The sequence below is a fragment of the Rhinopithecus roxellana genome, chromosome 8 (assembly GCF_007565055.1).
Source record: "Rhinopithecus roxellana isolate Shanxi Qingling chromosome 8, ASM756505v1, whole genome shotgun sequence".
NCBI lineage: Eukaryota > Metazoa > Chordata > Mammalia > Primates > Cercopithecidae > Rhinopithecus > Rhinopithecus roxellana.
This window is the reverse complement of record NC_044556.1, coordinates 132,641,733-132,656,432: the sequence shown is the minus strand read 5'-3', so window position 1 is coordinate 132,656,432 and position 14,700 is coordinate 132,641,733. Positions and strand designations below refer to the sequence as shown.

Here is a 14,700-nt window from a genome sequence, read left to right as displayed (position 1 = left end):
GGGGCTGGGATGGATGAAGGCACCAGAGAAACACAGATGTTCAAAAAGGCATCCTTCCATTGTCTGTACCCCGCAGCTCTGCTCCCAACCCTTGCTCATCACCAATTCCTGCCTCAAGCCATTCCAGCCCTGCACATATGAGATAGGAAGAATGAGAGCCTAGGTTGGCAAGACGGGGTGAAGGTGGGATGTTGGCATCTGAGATAGTGCTGCAACAGGAGTGTTGTGCCAAACCTCTATTGACTCTAATGGGGATGGCACCAGGTTCAAGAGGCCAAAAAACAGACCCAGAGCCAGCAAACAAGACATTAGGTTTTACTGGGGGCTGACATGCAGAGGAGAGAGTCCAGTATCAGCAGATTGGACAGGAGAACTTCATAGCCCAGAAGCAGCAGGCTGGGCAGGAGAACCGCAACTGTTTGCAAAAGGCATGCAGTTTGTATAGCATTTCCATTTAGCACCCTTCCTTAACAGCTTCCACCTGGCAAGCTTCATGCAACCCAAACTCAGGACCTCCATTCCCTGTATGGCTTGTGTTCCATGGGCCGGGTTGGGGGCTCAGGTGTTCCTCGTAGACAAGGAATGAATCTCCAGGTTGGCTACTCTGGATTCCCGAGCTTGGAGCACACATTCATATATGTTGCCATACAGTGCCATTCTCAGGGTATGCTTCAGTTATTGCTACCAGGTGTGTTTGCCACACGGGAAGGAGCTGCTGCTGTGCCTGCCTCTGTTCTCCACTAATCAACCAAGAGGTTTGGGAAGGGTAACAACTCTGTCAGGTGGTATGTACCTGTAGTCCCAGCTATTTGGGAGGCTGAGGCAGGAGGATCCCTTGAGCCCAGGAACCAGGGGTTCAAGACCAGCCTGAACAACATAGCAAGATCACCTCTCTGAAAAAAACAGAAACAAAAAACCTCTGCAGAGTGCTTAAGTTTTGACTAACTGGGTCAGCTTCTACAGGCCCTGGTTCAACAGCAACTCTCCATTGACAAATGACCCTGCAGTGTGTTCTGATTTTGACCTCTGTTACTCCAGAGACCTCAACCACGACCTCACAGTCTCCCCTTCCCTCTTCGTGTTTTTTTCCCTTTCCTTCCCTTGCTGCCTTTTCTCAACCTTCTCACCAAGCCCTCTTAGGTGGGGAACCTCTTCTTCCCTTGTTTCTCTTTTCTGACCATTGACTTCCAGGAACATAGAGCAGGCCTTGCTGGGGAATAGCAACTCTTAGATGCTTCTTATGAAATAAAAACCAGTACTGTATTCCAAGAGGCACAAAAAACTCACTATTTTTCCTTATTGCTAGCAATCCCAGTATCCCTATTAAGTAAAACTGAAAGCTATTATAAAATTTGATTGAGTGCTGACTACATGTTGAGCACTGTCATATAAGCACCTTATATGTTGTCGCGGATGCTGTGCTGTGCCACCCAGATCCCGTCTTGGGGACGGTGGCCATCATTTCCCAGGGTGTTAGTCTCTCTCCAGGAATAGATCGACAAAGGGCACTGCATTAAGATTAGGCTGTCTTCTTGGGCAGCTGTATGCAATGAATGGTCTTTATGGGGTTACCAGGGCCTTGTCCTCTTGCTTCAGTGGACAGTTCCAAAGGGCCAGCTGAGCTTCAGGGCATTCCCTGGAACCAGCTGGGGTCTTTGTTGAAACTGCATGGCCTTCAACTCCTCCCTCTGCCCAGACCTGCTTCCTTTACTCCCTCTTAATTCTGATAACTCTCCCCAGTAAACCTCCTGCATGCAAGTGTCTACCTGAGTCTAGTTCCTAGGAACTCAAACTAAGAATTAATTTCTTTAGTTCTCACAACCACCTTATGAAATAAGTTGTTCTCTTCGTAGAGACAAGGAAATGGGGGCATAGAAAGGTTAAGCAGTCTGCCTAGTCTCCCATCAGTAACTGGCAGAGCCAGTTAACAGTCAACGGGGCCTTCCTGCAGCTGGGTCTTCAGCAGGTCACCTGGCAGAGCCATGACTTGAAACCTGAAAATCTAACTCTAGACCCTGTACTCTTAACCTCACATGCAGCCCCTTAATAGCAATCCCAATGCCTTTATGGGAAGGTGAAGAGAGAGGCAGGGTATTTATTACCTTTATCTCAGAGATAGAGACACTAAGGTAGCAACTGCCTAAACCCAGGATCGTCCACAGGTATAGCTGTGACCGGATCACTAACCTTTGCGGGTGTGTGGGGGGCGGGGGAAAGGGGGGAGCGGGGAGGGTGCAATGGAAAAAGAATGGTAAATTCACATTTGAATTTTGGAGTCAACACCTACTAGGTGCACATCTTTGAGCAAGTTATTTAATATGAGTCTTAGTTATGTGACTGGCACATAGTAGGTGTTCAATAAAATACTCATCCCTATCCCATTTGTCTGTCATCTCCAACTGTGATCTTGAGCAAGTTTATTTAGCTTTCTGATTCTCGGTTTCTTCAACTATAAAATGGAGATGATGATGAAGAAGAAGAGCTTACTTAGCCCCGTGTCCATCAGGGTAGGAGCCTCGTAAAGGGTGCTTATCGGTATAATTAGAAGCTGTTTTGCCAGGTTTGCACCCTGTGCGCCTGTGCTTCAGGACCCAGCAGGCTCAGACTTGCCTGCGATCAAAGCCCTGTGTGCCTCTCAGACCCACCACCCCCGTGCAAACTCTCCCAACACGACACCGCTGCGTGAGTTTCCTGCTGTTACTAGAGGTCGGCAGGTATTTTTCCCTAGGAAACTGGGTGTGCACGTCTCATCCCCGTGCCAATTCTCTTGCCGCTTCTCCTTCCACACGCGGCGTCCTCCGGGGGGAGGGTGCAGCTCCGCGTGCTCCAGCTGCGGCGAAAGTTGCGCCCGGCCCAGTCTGGCTGCGGGCCCCGCCTCCGCCTTCTCAGCGCCCAGCCCCGCCCTCCGATTGGTCAGCAGTGCCCAGCCCCGTTCCTCCGAGGGGATTAAAGCAGCGGCCGCAGAGTCTGGGTGATTGCAGGCTGCTAAAGCCAACCCCAGTTGATTAGCACCTGCTACCGCGCTTTGCTTCCTAGCGCTCGCGGAGCCTCCTGGAGCCTGCCACCATCCTGCCCACTACGTGCTGCCCCGCGCCCGCAGCCATGTGCCGTACCCTGGCCGCCTTCCCCACCACCTGCCTGGAGAGGTAAGGGGAGCTTGTCCAACTGCTTGGGGGAAGTCCCACCAACTCTTAGGGAGTGGAGCGGCAGGCCTGGGGACTTGGGTGGGCGCGGGGATGGGGCGCTGGAGGCTTAAGTAGAGAGGTAGAGGCGAACTTGATGCCACGTGCTTAGATTCCAGGAGCAGGGAGAAAGCAACGGGAAGGGAAGCAAGGGGCCTCTGCTTGCTGCCATCCCCATCCTCTGACAAACTGCAGTCGTGTTCAGGTGACCTGCTGAAGACCCGGCTGCAGGAAGGCCACGTTGACATTTCCAGGCAGAACTGAGCCTGCCCATTTCTTAAGCACTTGTTTTTCATTCCTCAGGCCAGAGCTGGGGGCATTGCCTCCTCTGCCCCTGGAAGGCAGGGAGATTTTTTTTTTTTTGTGGGGTGTGGTGGGGCAGGGGGGATCCCACAGTTGAGGGTGTGTCCATATTCCAGAGAGCAACTCAACAGCTTCCAGTCGTTACTGGCTGGGAAGGAAAAAGTAAAGATGAAGGCAGGAATCAGTTTCCCACAGTTCAGAAATACTCCTGTAAAGAATGCTGATGTTCTTTTCTGAATCAACAGGCACGAAGAGAGATCAGTGTGACTTTAGGGAAAAGCCCATATATGCAGCGTGTGTATTACCCAGAAAGTGTAAGGTCTACCATGGCATAGCTCAAACATTGCTTTTGTTGCTTTGGGGTTGATGATGCTGATAAGCACAATTTGGGCCCTGGGAACAGCCAAGAGTTTCCAGGAACTCTTGAGGCTAAACTTTGGGTGGTACCACCCAGAGCTCTTCTGGGACACATAAACCTCTCCACACTGGCTGAGCAAATGAGAATCCTTTCATGTTCCTGATTTGTTTTTCAGAGCCAAAGAGTTCAAGACACGTCTGGGGATCTTTCTTCACAAATCAGAGCTGGGCTGCGATACTGGGAGTACTGGCAAGTTCGAGTGGGGCAGTAAACACAGCAAAGAGAAGTAAGTGTTGCTGACCAGCTCAGGGCTCCGAGAGGGAAGGGAGCGGGAAGGGAGTCATGAGGAGGGAAATACAAGGAGAAGCCAGGACACGCTAAGTGGATCTTGGCAACGCCTCCCTAGAGATTTTAGTGAGACTTGTTGCCGGTCTGTTATGACTACTTGGCTCATGGGTGAGTGGGTAGGTGGCTCCAGGGCTCCAAGTCCACCCACGGATGAGGGCACACAGGGCATGAATGCCTAGTTAAGCAGACTCTCCCACCTGGGGTTTCATTGCACATGCATCCAGGGCTAGGACAGAGTCCAAGACCACTTGAGGTTTTTATTAATGACTCTAGCATGCACCTTGCCTAGAAACCCTTTCATATTGGCTATCAACTGTACCAAACTCTGGAGTTATGTGTAGATGTAATCTCTATTTATGAGGCCCTTATGTCCTTGGGAAGGTGTACAAAACAAATCTTTGAGAGTCAGGGGAATTGAAATAATTTTTGGACAGAGAAGAGACAGGCTTAGAGATATTGACTGAAGACTAAAGAGTCCCTGGCTTTGATTTCTGGTTGCTGAATTGTCCTCTAGAAAACATTATTGCTTACCCTAAGTCCAACTAAGAGTTTGAGGTGTCAGCTTCAACAATCACCAAGCAAGCCTTTCTGTGAATTTTACGCAATTTTCCATCAGAGTTCTGGCTAGAATTTGTACTATGCTTTGGTTTGTTGATTTTTTTTCTTACTCTTTTTTTTTCTTTTTGTCTTTTAGTAGAAACTTCTCAGAAGATGTGCTGGGGTGGAGAGAGTCGTTCGACCTGCTGCTGAGCAGTAAAAGTGAGTAGGGGACTTTTGTGTCTGTCTCTGGGTGGCACGTGTATACTCATGTGCTTTGGAACCAGCTCCAGGACTGCTGAGAGCCTGGGCAGAATAATAGTAGTAATAATAATAATAATGATCCCCTAGTGTGCCAGCCTCTATTCAACACATAAAGGCAGGTCCTTGTTCAAGAAAATTATGTTCTAAAAATAGAGCCATTAAGTGCAATTGCTTTCCTTTCTTCTTGTATTCCCTGCTGTCCCTCCGGCTGACCTGTTTCCTCCTCTTTCCCGCAACCCCAGATGGAGTGGCTGCTTTCCATGCTTTCCTGAAGACGGAGTTCAGTGAGGAGAACCTGGAGTTCTGGCTGGCCTGTGAGGAGTTCAAGAAGATCCAATCAGCTACCAAGCTGGCCTCCAGGGCACACCGGATCTTTGAGGAGTTCATCTGCAGTGAGGCCCCTAAAGAGGTTAGAGCCCCCATATGCCCAGTGAATCCTCACGACCCTGCCTGCTCCTTCCCCTCTGAGAGTGAGGGCTAGTGGGGAGGAAAGGCTAGGTGTAGAAGTAGAAGGGCCTTACTTGGCACAGGGGTGAGTGGGCTTCTGTGACCAGAGACTAGAAAAGCCAGGCTCAGTGCCACTCCTGGGTGCTTAACCCTATGACTCACGATGGGGCAGGATGGATTGGCAGGTTTTTCGGCTTCTATCCATACCCATCTTTATAAACCCATCCGTTTTTAGAGGCTCAAAACACTTACCAACTGGGGAGACAAGGTCAGCACAGGGACCTTATATAACCTGGCTCAGTCCCCAGGCTGACCTGCCTGAAGCCTGCAGGTCTGTAGTCTGTGATTTTTTTGTCTACCTTCCCTCCTGGCCACGATGCATGGCAGCTGCATTTGCTAAAGAATACAGCGCCACCTGGTGGAAAGATAAGAGTAATGCCTTACTTTTGTACCTTATTTTTGTTTTCTGACCGCTGATTAATTCCCCATAATTCTGTAAAGGTGTATTGAGCCCCAATTATATTCAAGACACTGTTACAGTCACTGTGTATGTCACAGTGAACCAAACAAAGTCCCTTACCTAATGAAACTTATAATTTGAATGGGGAAAGATGCCAATAACCAAGTAGACAAATATATGCCAGGTGATGAGCTATGCACTCATAAAAATACAGCAGGAAATGAGAGATAAGGAGTACCAGAGGTAGGGCCTGGGAGGAGGTAAGGTTTTCCATTCTGTAAAGGGAAGTGAGGAGCGGCTCTTTGATATGGTGACATATGAACAGAGATATGAAAGAATTCAGGGAGGGAAGAGCATTCCAACACAGGAAGCAGCAAATGCAATGGCCAGAGCCTGCCTGTCACAGTCACAGATGAGCAAGTGGACCTGCGGAGAGCGGGGCAAGAGCAGGAGATGAGGTCAGACATGAGGCAGATGGCCAGGTGTGGGCTCGGGGGCCCAGCAACCCCTTTGGCTCTTCCTCTGAAAGACATGAGGAAACAACAGAGGTGCTACCAAACTGAGTTGGGTTTTTAAAGGCTCACTGTAGCTGCTGGGTAGAGAACAGACCATGGTGGTGGGGGGTAAGGTAGCAGAGAGACCAGGTAGGAGGCCTTGGTGCAAATCCCAGGAGAGCCGATAGTAACTGGAAGCAGGGTTGCTGTAGAAGAAAGGGTGAAAGGGGATTGCGTTTGTATACACTATTGATAGATCCTCATGTTAATTCTGAGAGATTGGAGGACAGCCATTGGATCAGATGTGGGTACAAGGCCAGAGCTGAAAAGCTAGTTAGCGATCAATTCAGGAGCACCCACTTCCTGATGCAGCATCTGGTGCTCTTTCCAATGCCCAGCCTGCCGTTGGCCCTCCCTCAGCCATGCCCACCCTTTTCTCCAACTCACCCTGTGCGTGTCCTCCTTCCCGCAGGTCAACATTGACCATGAGACCCGCGAGCTGACTAGGATGAACCTGCAGACCGCCACAGCCACATGCTTTGACGCAGCTCAAGGGAAGACACGTACCCTGATGGAGAAGGACTCCTACCCACGCTTCCTGAAGTCACCCGTTTACCGAGACCTGGCTGCCCAAGCCTCAGCCGCCTCTGCCACTCCATCCAGCTGCAGCCTGGCCAAGCCCTCACACACCTGAGTCTCCACAGCAGTGAGGAAGCCAGCTGGGAAGAGAGGTTGAGTCACCCATCCCCAAGGTGGCTGCCCCTGTGTGGGAGGCAGGTTCTGCAAAGCAAGTGCAAGAGGACAAAAGAAAAAAAAAAAAAAAAAGCGCTCCAGCAGCCTGTTTGGGAAGCAGCAATCTCTCCTGCAGCTACTGTGGGACCCATGCTGGAGAGGGGCCACCCACTTCCAGGACCTGTGAATAAGGGCTAATGATGAGGGTTGGTGGGGCTCTTTGTGGGGAAAAAAGGTGGTACAGGGTTAGCACTCGCTCTCGTTCTCACCGGAGAAGGAAGTGTTCTAGCGTGGTTTAGGAAACGTGGATAAAGGGAACTGTGAAAATGAGAGGAGGAAAGACACCCAGATCAGCTGTTTTGCCTGTTGCTTGGCTGACTCTGATCGCATCCTATTTTCCTAATTCCCAGACTGTTCTGGGCACAGAAGGGACCCTGGGTGTGGAGTCTTCCCCTTTGGCCCTCCTCACTGGCCTCTGGGCTGGCCCAGAGTCCCTTAGCTTGTACCTCGTAACACTCCTGTGTGTCTGTCCAGCCTTGCAGTCATGTCAAGGCCAGCAAGCTGATGTGACTCTTGCCCCAGGCGAGATATTTATACCTCAAACACTGGCCTGTGAGCCCTTTCCAAGTCAGTGGAGAGCCCTGAAAGGAGGCTCGCTTGAACCACTCTCAGTGTTCTGGGTGGCCCCCTGCAGGTGGCCCCTGACCCTGTGTTGCAACAGGGTCCACCTGTGAGCAGGCCCCCCCAGGGGCCTTTTCCTGGATGTGCACTCTCTGAGTTCTGTGCTGTCTCTTGGAGGCAGGGCCCAGGAGAAGAAAGTGTGGAGGCCTCGGGGAGTGGCTTTTCCAGCTCTCATGTCCCACAGTGTGGAACAAGGCAGAAAAGGATCCTAGGAAACAAATCTCTTGGCAGTCCCTGAGAGTCCTGCTGAAATCCAGCCAGTGTTTTTTTTTTGTGGTATGAGAACAGGCAGAAAGAGATGCCCCAAGATAGAAGGGGAGCCTCGTGTTTCTTTCCTGCGGACATGAGATGAACCACTGGAGTGGGCAGAGGTGGCCCAGGACCATGGCGCCCTTAGAGTGCAGAAGCTGGGGGAAGAGGCTGCTTGGAAGGGCAGGACTGGGGATAATCAGAACCTGCTTGTCACCTCAGGGCGTCACCGAACAAACATTTCCTAATGGGAACTCCTGCGGCAGAGCCCAGGCTGGAGGTGAATTACCCAGGGCAGCCCCCTTGTGGCCCAGGATCATCTACATTGTTCTCTCTGCACCATGAGCGCCTCCAGATTATTTAAGTGTATTGTATCATTGGTTTTGTGTGATTGTCATAACATTGTTTTTGTTATTGTTGGTGCTCTTGTTATTTATTATTGTAATCTCAGTTTGCCTCTACTGGAGAATCTCAGCAGGGGTTTCAGGCTGACTGTCTCCCTCTCTCCACCAGACTCTACCTCTGAATGTGCTGGGAACCTCTTGGAGCCTGTCAGGAACTCCTCACTGTTTAAATATTTATTTATTGTGGTAAATGGAGCTGGTTTCCTAGATACGAATGATGTTTGCAATCCCCATTTTCCTGTTTCAGCATGTTACATTCTTATAAAATAAAAACAAAAGTCAAATATGACATCCTGTCTCCAAATGCTGTGTGGGTCAGGGGAAAAGGGGAAGTGTTGTGGAGAGCTCTGGGGAGGAGCTGGCTTTTGGGAATTCCACAGGACAGGCGAGTGAGCTTCCACAGCACAGGCAGAAGTACAGGGAGAGCTCAATGTTCACCTGGTACCTGACAGAGTCAAGAGAAGGGGATGGGCTCTAGCGAGGACCACTGGTCAGTGACTTTTGAAGCTCATGACAGTCCCACTTGTGCTGGGTGTTGTGTGGATTGGACTGGGCTCAACCCACTGTCATTTCAGAGCCCATATCTTTTGCCCACCTGGCTGGGACTCAGCATGAGCCATTCCCAGTTCCGCCTGTAACAGTGCAGGGGTCAGTACCGCTTGGTCAAGTAGCAGGACATCATCAGTCAGATGGTGACTTTTGTAGGATTTTTATTTTTAAAAGTAATTTGTAATTACATTCAGTTACAAATCTTTTGTAATTTATATTCAAGAAATTATTTTTCTTTTTATAATTTCATAGAAGTATCTGAGATGAGGTATATGAAGCCACTCTGTACATGAGGCTGCTCCATTCCATGGGCCGAGGGAATAAGGGTTGAGCTGTGCTTGAAAGAATTTGGGGATAGGGAGATAGGCGCGGTGGCTCATGTCTGTGAGCACTGAGAGAGGGAGGCTGACGAGGGTGGCTCACTTAAGCCCAGGAGCTCAAGACCAGCCTGGGCAACATGGCAAAACCCAGTCTCTACAAAAAGTCAAACATTAGCAGGGTGTGGTGGCACATGCCTGTAGTCCCAGCTACTTGGTAGACTGAGGTGGGAGGATGGCTTGTGTGGGGAAGGTCAAAGCTGCCATGAGCTGAGACCACTCTACTGCATTCCAGCCTGGGGGACACAGTGAGACCCTGGGGGTAGGTTTGCAAGGATCAAAATCTGTTCTTCCTCTGCCAATTGTCTGCCTGTTCTCCTTTTACATCCTACTGAATCCCTCTCCTTGTTTTCTGATTGCCACTACTTAAAAAAACAGTTTCTCCTCTGTTGAATCATCTGTTTATACACAGATGTGGACCTTACATGGACCTTTCTTTCTTCCCTATTGATAGTCTGAGTAAAGTGATCAGACTTCAGGAACATGGGGTAGAAAGCCCTATAGAATCACATCTTAAGCACAGATCTATGGAGTGATTCTGTGGGTGACACCAGGGAGGATCCTGAAATTAAGGGCCTGGGAAGGAAGATGGGGACCAACACTGTGGCAGGCCCTGACCTCTGTTAGTTCTTACAATAGCTCTGTGGAGTGGCTCTGAACACTTTATCATCCAGAGAAGGAAACAAGCTCTGAGAGGGAGGCACATGCTTGGGGCAGCCGGCCAGTGAGTGGCAGAGTGGGGATCTGAACTCAGTTATGCCGTGGGGGAGTCCAGTCTGTGAAAGATGGGTGGAGGAATATGACTGATAAGGGAAGAAAGAACGGAGGACCTAGGAAGACAGGGATGTACTAACACTCGACCTTTCTTACTACTTTCCTTCCATCTTTATGCCTTTAACATGCATGTATTGAGTGCATCGAAATCCCTCAGACCCAATGGGTCCAGCTTCTCCACGGGCTCACCGAGGCTTCCTTAGAGGACTCTCTCATCCTCTCCAATCTGAGATACCACAATTTCCCACCGGGTCTCCTTACCCTAGCCTCTCCCTGCGCTGGTTCATTTTCCACACTGTGCCAGTCTTCAGCTGTAAAGCACAGATCTGAGCACTTTGTGGCTATGTTAAAACCCTTCAGCAGTTCACTTTTGACTCTAAGATAAAGTCCAGCTTTAATCCTGACACACAAGGGGGTCTCTGACCTGACCCAAGTCCCTCTCCAGACGTATCTTCTGCCTGGACGGCCTTCACAGTCAGGCTTTTTCCTTCTCTCTCTCTCTTTTTTTTTTCTTTGTGTGTGTGTGGCTACACATGCTGTTCTGTCTGCTTAGAACACCTCTTTCTCCTCTTTTTTAGAAAAAACTGGGGGCCGGGCGCAGTGGCTCAAGCCTGTAATCCCAGCACTTTGGGAGGCCGAGACGGGCAGATCACGAGGTCAGGAGATCAAGACCATCCTGGCTAACACGGTGAAACCCCGTCTCTACTAAAAAAAATACAAAAAACTAGCCAGGCGAGGTGGCGGCGCCCGTAGTCCCAGCTACTCGGAAGGCTGAGGCAGGAGAATGGCCTAAACCCGGGAGGCGGAGCTTGCAGTGAGCTGAGATCCGGCCACTACACTCCAGCCTGGGCCACAGAGCGAGACTCCGTCTCAAAAAAAAAAGAAAAAATTGGAGGTTGAGGCGTGAGGAGGAGAATGCCAACTTTCAAAATCCAGCAAAAACATCACCTCCTCAGTGAAGCCTTCCCAGATGTCCCCGTACAGAGTTAATTGCTCCCAACTTGCGTGATACTAAGACACACTGTTCTTACTTTGATTGTAGCACGTATGGCATTCCTCCATAACTTCCTTCTTCATGGCCCTTGCTCTCCTATTAAACTGAGCTCTTCAAGGTCAGGATCATATTATTTACCTTGGTGAGATGGGGCAGAAGAGACTACAGCAAAATGGTTCTTCAGTCCCAGCTGTGGAGTTAGAATGTTGGGTTGGAATCCTGGACATTCACCTTGGAAAGTTGCTTAAGCCTCAGCTTCAGTCCCCTCAGCTGTAAAATGAGGATAATAAGAGTAAGCTTCACTGGGAACACTGAATGAAATAAAAGTGTGCAGCACAATGTTGATGCCTCATGACTCCTGGCTATTATTATTATCTGATTCCCAGTACTTAGCACAGTGACTTGCATACAGTAGGCATTAGTCAAGTCAAAAAGTCTTTTGACTTTTTGAATAAAATGGCAGGATCAGAATTTGAACTCAGGATTCTAAATCTACTTTTATTTTTTTAGCTGCTTCAATACCATATTTCATCTGACGTTTACAGCATTCCAGAATTTCAGATAAAGAAATGGAAGGCTGGAGGCATTAAGTAAGCCAGGGTATTACAGGGACCATGAGATTCCTGCAAACCAGGTCAGCCAACGCTGTTTTCAAATATGTGCCCTCTGACTGTGCAAGGCCACTTGTCTCTCACCTTCTACTGCCTCACTGTGGCCATTCCAGGCAATACAAGCTTTTAAAGCTTGGCTTCTTCCTTTGGAATTATACATCCAATGGCTTTAAACTGTTTCACTGTAGTTTTATTTATTAATGCATTCTAATAAACATGTGAAATTTTAATAGAAATGAGAATTAAGACAGCGCAGCAGGTATAGGAGTTAAACCGAGATTCTTTAGTTTACAGGGATGAAATTACTTTTAAATATGGAAGCTGTAGAGAAGAGAGAAAAAAGGTGTCGGGGGGCTGGTTGTCTTGATTTACAATGTTGGTGGTTTTCAAGTTTTGATCTGTAACCAGGAGAATGATTTAATTTAATGTTTGAGAAAAGCAACAATGTGTGGATTAATCTTATATTTGTAATGGAATGCCACTTAAGTGACTGTTTCGTGCTGGGAAGGAGAATTGCCTTAGCTCAGTTAATCTCACAGTTCCAAGGGGCAGCCTCACAGGCAGCTGGTATAACCTAATCACGGAGTCAGCAGGCTTGGAAGTTAGGCAATTGAATTAAGTTCCACATCTGCTATTATCAGCTGAGTAAACTGCAGCACATTACTCAATTTCTCAGAGCCTCACTTTTTCCTGTAAAATGTGAATAACAGTAATATTGTCTTCATAGGACTTTTGTGATGACAATGAGAATATTTAGGAAAAATATTTATCATAGCACTTAAAAGTAAGTGTTCAAAAAATGGTAGCTGCTTGTATGTGGCAGGCACTGTTCTAAATCCTTCACATATGTTAATTTCTGTAATCCTTATGATACTCCTATAAGTTAGCTACTATTATTATCATCCTTATTTTATAGACACAGAAATCAAAACCTAGAAAGTTTAACTAAATTGCCCAAATTCAAAGAGCTAGCAAGTAGCTATACCAGTTAGCCATTGCTACATAACATCAAACCATTCCAAACCATTCTCATATTACTGATGTGAGAACATCAGTATAATCTTTCTTTCTTTCTCTCTTTCTCTCTTTCTTTTCCTTTCTTTTTCTCTTTCTTTCTTTCTTTCTTCTTTCTTTCTTTCTCTCTTTCTCTCTCTCTTCCTTCTTTTTTTTTTTCTTTCTTTTCTTTTCTCTCTTTCTTTCTTCTTTTGGAGACAGGCTCTCATTCTGTCACCGAGGCTGGAGCGCAGTGATCAATTCAACCCTATTGTTTTCTCACCAAGATCCAAGAAGGGCTTTTGGTAAGTAAAATGCAATTTTTTCCTAAGCTTAGAGAAAATCTCTGCAGTCTCAGGGATCTTTCTTGTCAAAGGAAGAAAAGGTTAAGAACATTGCTTAATTCTAACATCTTGAGTGTGGGAAGAAGGGAGCCGGAAGGAAGGGGGAAGCTATCCTTACATTTCACCTTGGCCTTGGTTTCTCTCTTCAGGTTCCCAGACTGGAATTCACATCCGCTGCTGGGAGAGGTCTCTTCTGTTCTTGGTGATTCTGTCTTCAGAGTCTGGGCCTCTGAACCCAGCAGCGACTGGGGTCTCTTTGTGGACAGACTGATCTCTCCTTCTGCCAGGACAGTTGTCAGACTCTATCTGTCTCTTGGGGCACCCCCCTCCTCGATACTCCTGGCTCCCATGGAACAAAACAATTTTGCAGAATGCCAACAATAAGTAGATGATGTTGTCCCGTGACTACAGCGGAACAAGACAAAAATAAGGCCACTTCTTAATGAGGACTGAACACGAAGAGAAGAAAAGACGCCGTATCATCATAAAAGTAACCAACACCCCTTCTCCTGGGTAACATGAGCCACTGTTGTTTCTTCAGCAGTGACAGTGCTAGCTACACTTTGTTCCTTCTGATTCCTAGATGATCATAATGAAGGCACTGAAGTGTTTCTGCTTCCTGACACCACCCAATTGAGAACAAATCTCTATTTCCTTAAACCCTTCCCCAAATCACCTGACAAAAAACTTAAACCTACAGTAAGTATCCTAATTCCCTTTTAGAAGATATCCTGGGGCTGGGTGCAATGGCTCACATCTATAATCTCAGTGCTTTGGGAGCACAAAGCTGGAGGATTGCTTGAAGCCAGGAGTTCAAAATCAGCCTGGGCAACACAGTGAGAGCCCATCTCTACAAAAGAATTAAAAAATTAGCCGGGCATGGTGGTGCATGCCTTACTCGGGAGGCTGAGGCAGGAGGTTCACTTGAGCCCAGGAAGTTGAGGTTGCAGTGAGCTATATGAATGTACCACTGCACTCCAGCCTGGGTGGCACAGCAAGATCATGTCACTTTAAAAAAAAAAAAAAGTAGAAGAAGCTGAGCGCAGTGGTTCATGCCTGTAATCCCAGCACTTTGGGAGGCTGAGGTGGGCGAATCACAAGGTCAGGAGTTTGAGACCAGCCTGGCCAACATGATGAAAACCCGTCTCTACTAAAAATACAAAAAAATTAGCTGGGCGTGGTGGCAGACACCTGTAATCCCAGCTACTCGGGAGGCTAAGGCAGGAGAATCACTTGAACCCAGGAGGCGGCAGCTGCAGTGAGCCAAGATCATGCCACTGCACTCCAGCCTGGGTAACAGTGCAAGACTCCATCTCAAAAAAAAAAAAAAAAGAAAAAAAAAAGAAACTCTGCAGTTCCTGGGATGAGTTCTCCCTTGCTGTAGTTGGTAATACATTTGCCTTGGTTTCACTGCAGGTATGGTTCTGCTCACTAGACTTTAACATATGTCATTATGACCAGAAGGGTCAGCATTCTCCAGGAGTTTTTACCAAATCATTTGTTCGGGACAAACTAACATCCACTGTTACCTCTATGCTACCACCCTGGTCTGTGCTACCATTGAGTCTCAGTTGGATTATTGAAATTTTCTTCTAACAG

At 48.0% G+C, this 14,700-nt stretch overlaps 1 protein-coding gene across 1 annotated transcript; it reads left to right on the top strand.

Moving 5' to 3' along the window:
* The first annotated feature begins 2,954 nt into the window (after positions 1-2,954).
* On the top strand, positions 2,955-8,748 carry RGS16 (regulator of G protein signaling 16). The gene is made up of 5 exons (XM_010368916.2): positions 2,955-3,146; positions 4,019-4,129; positions 4,886-4,950; positions 5,235-5,401; positions 6,866-8,748. The coding sequence occupies exons 1-5, from the start codon at positions 3,103-3,105 to the stop codon at positions 7,085-7,087; spliced, it is 609 nt and encodes a 202-aa protein (XP_010367218.1). The 5' UTR covers positions 2,955-3,102; the 3' UTR covers positions 7,088-8,748.
* The last annotated feature ends 5,952 nt before the right edge of the window (positions 8,749-14,700 follow it).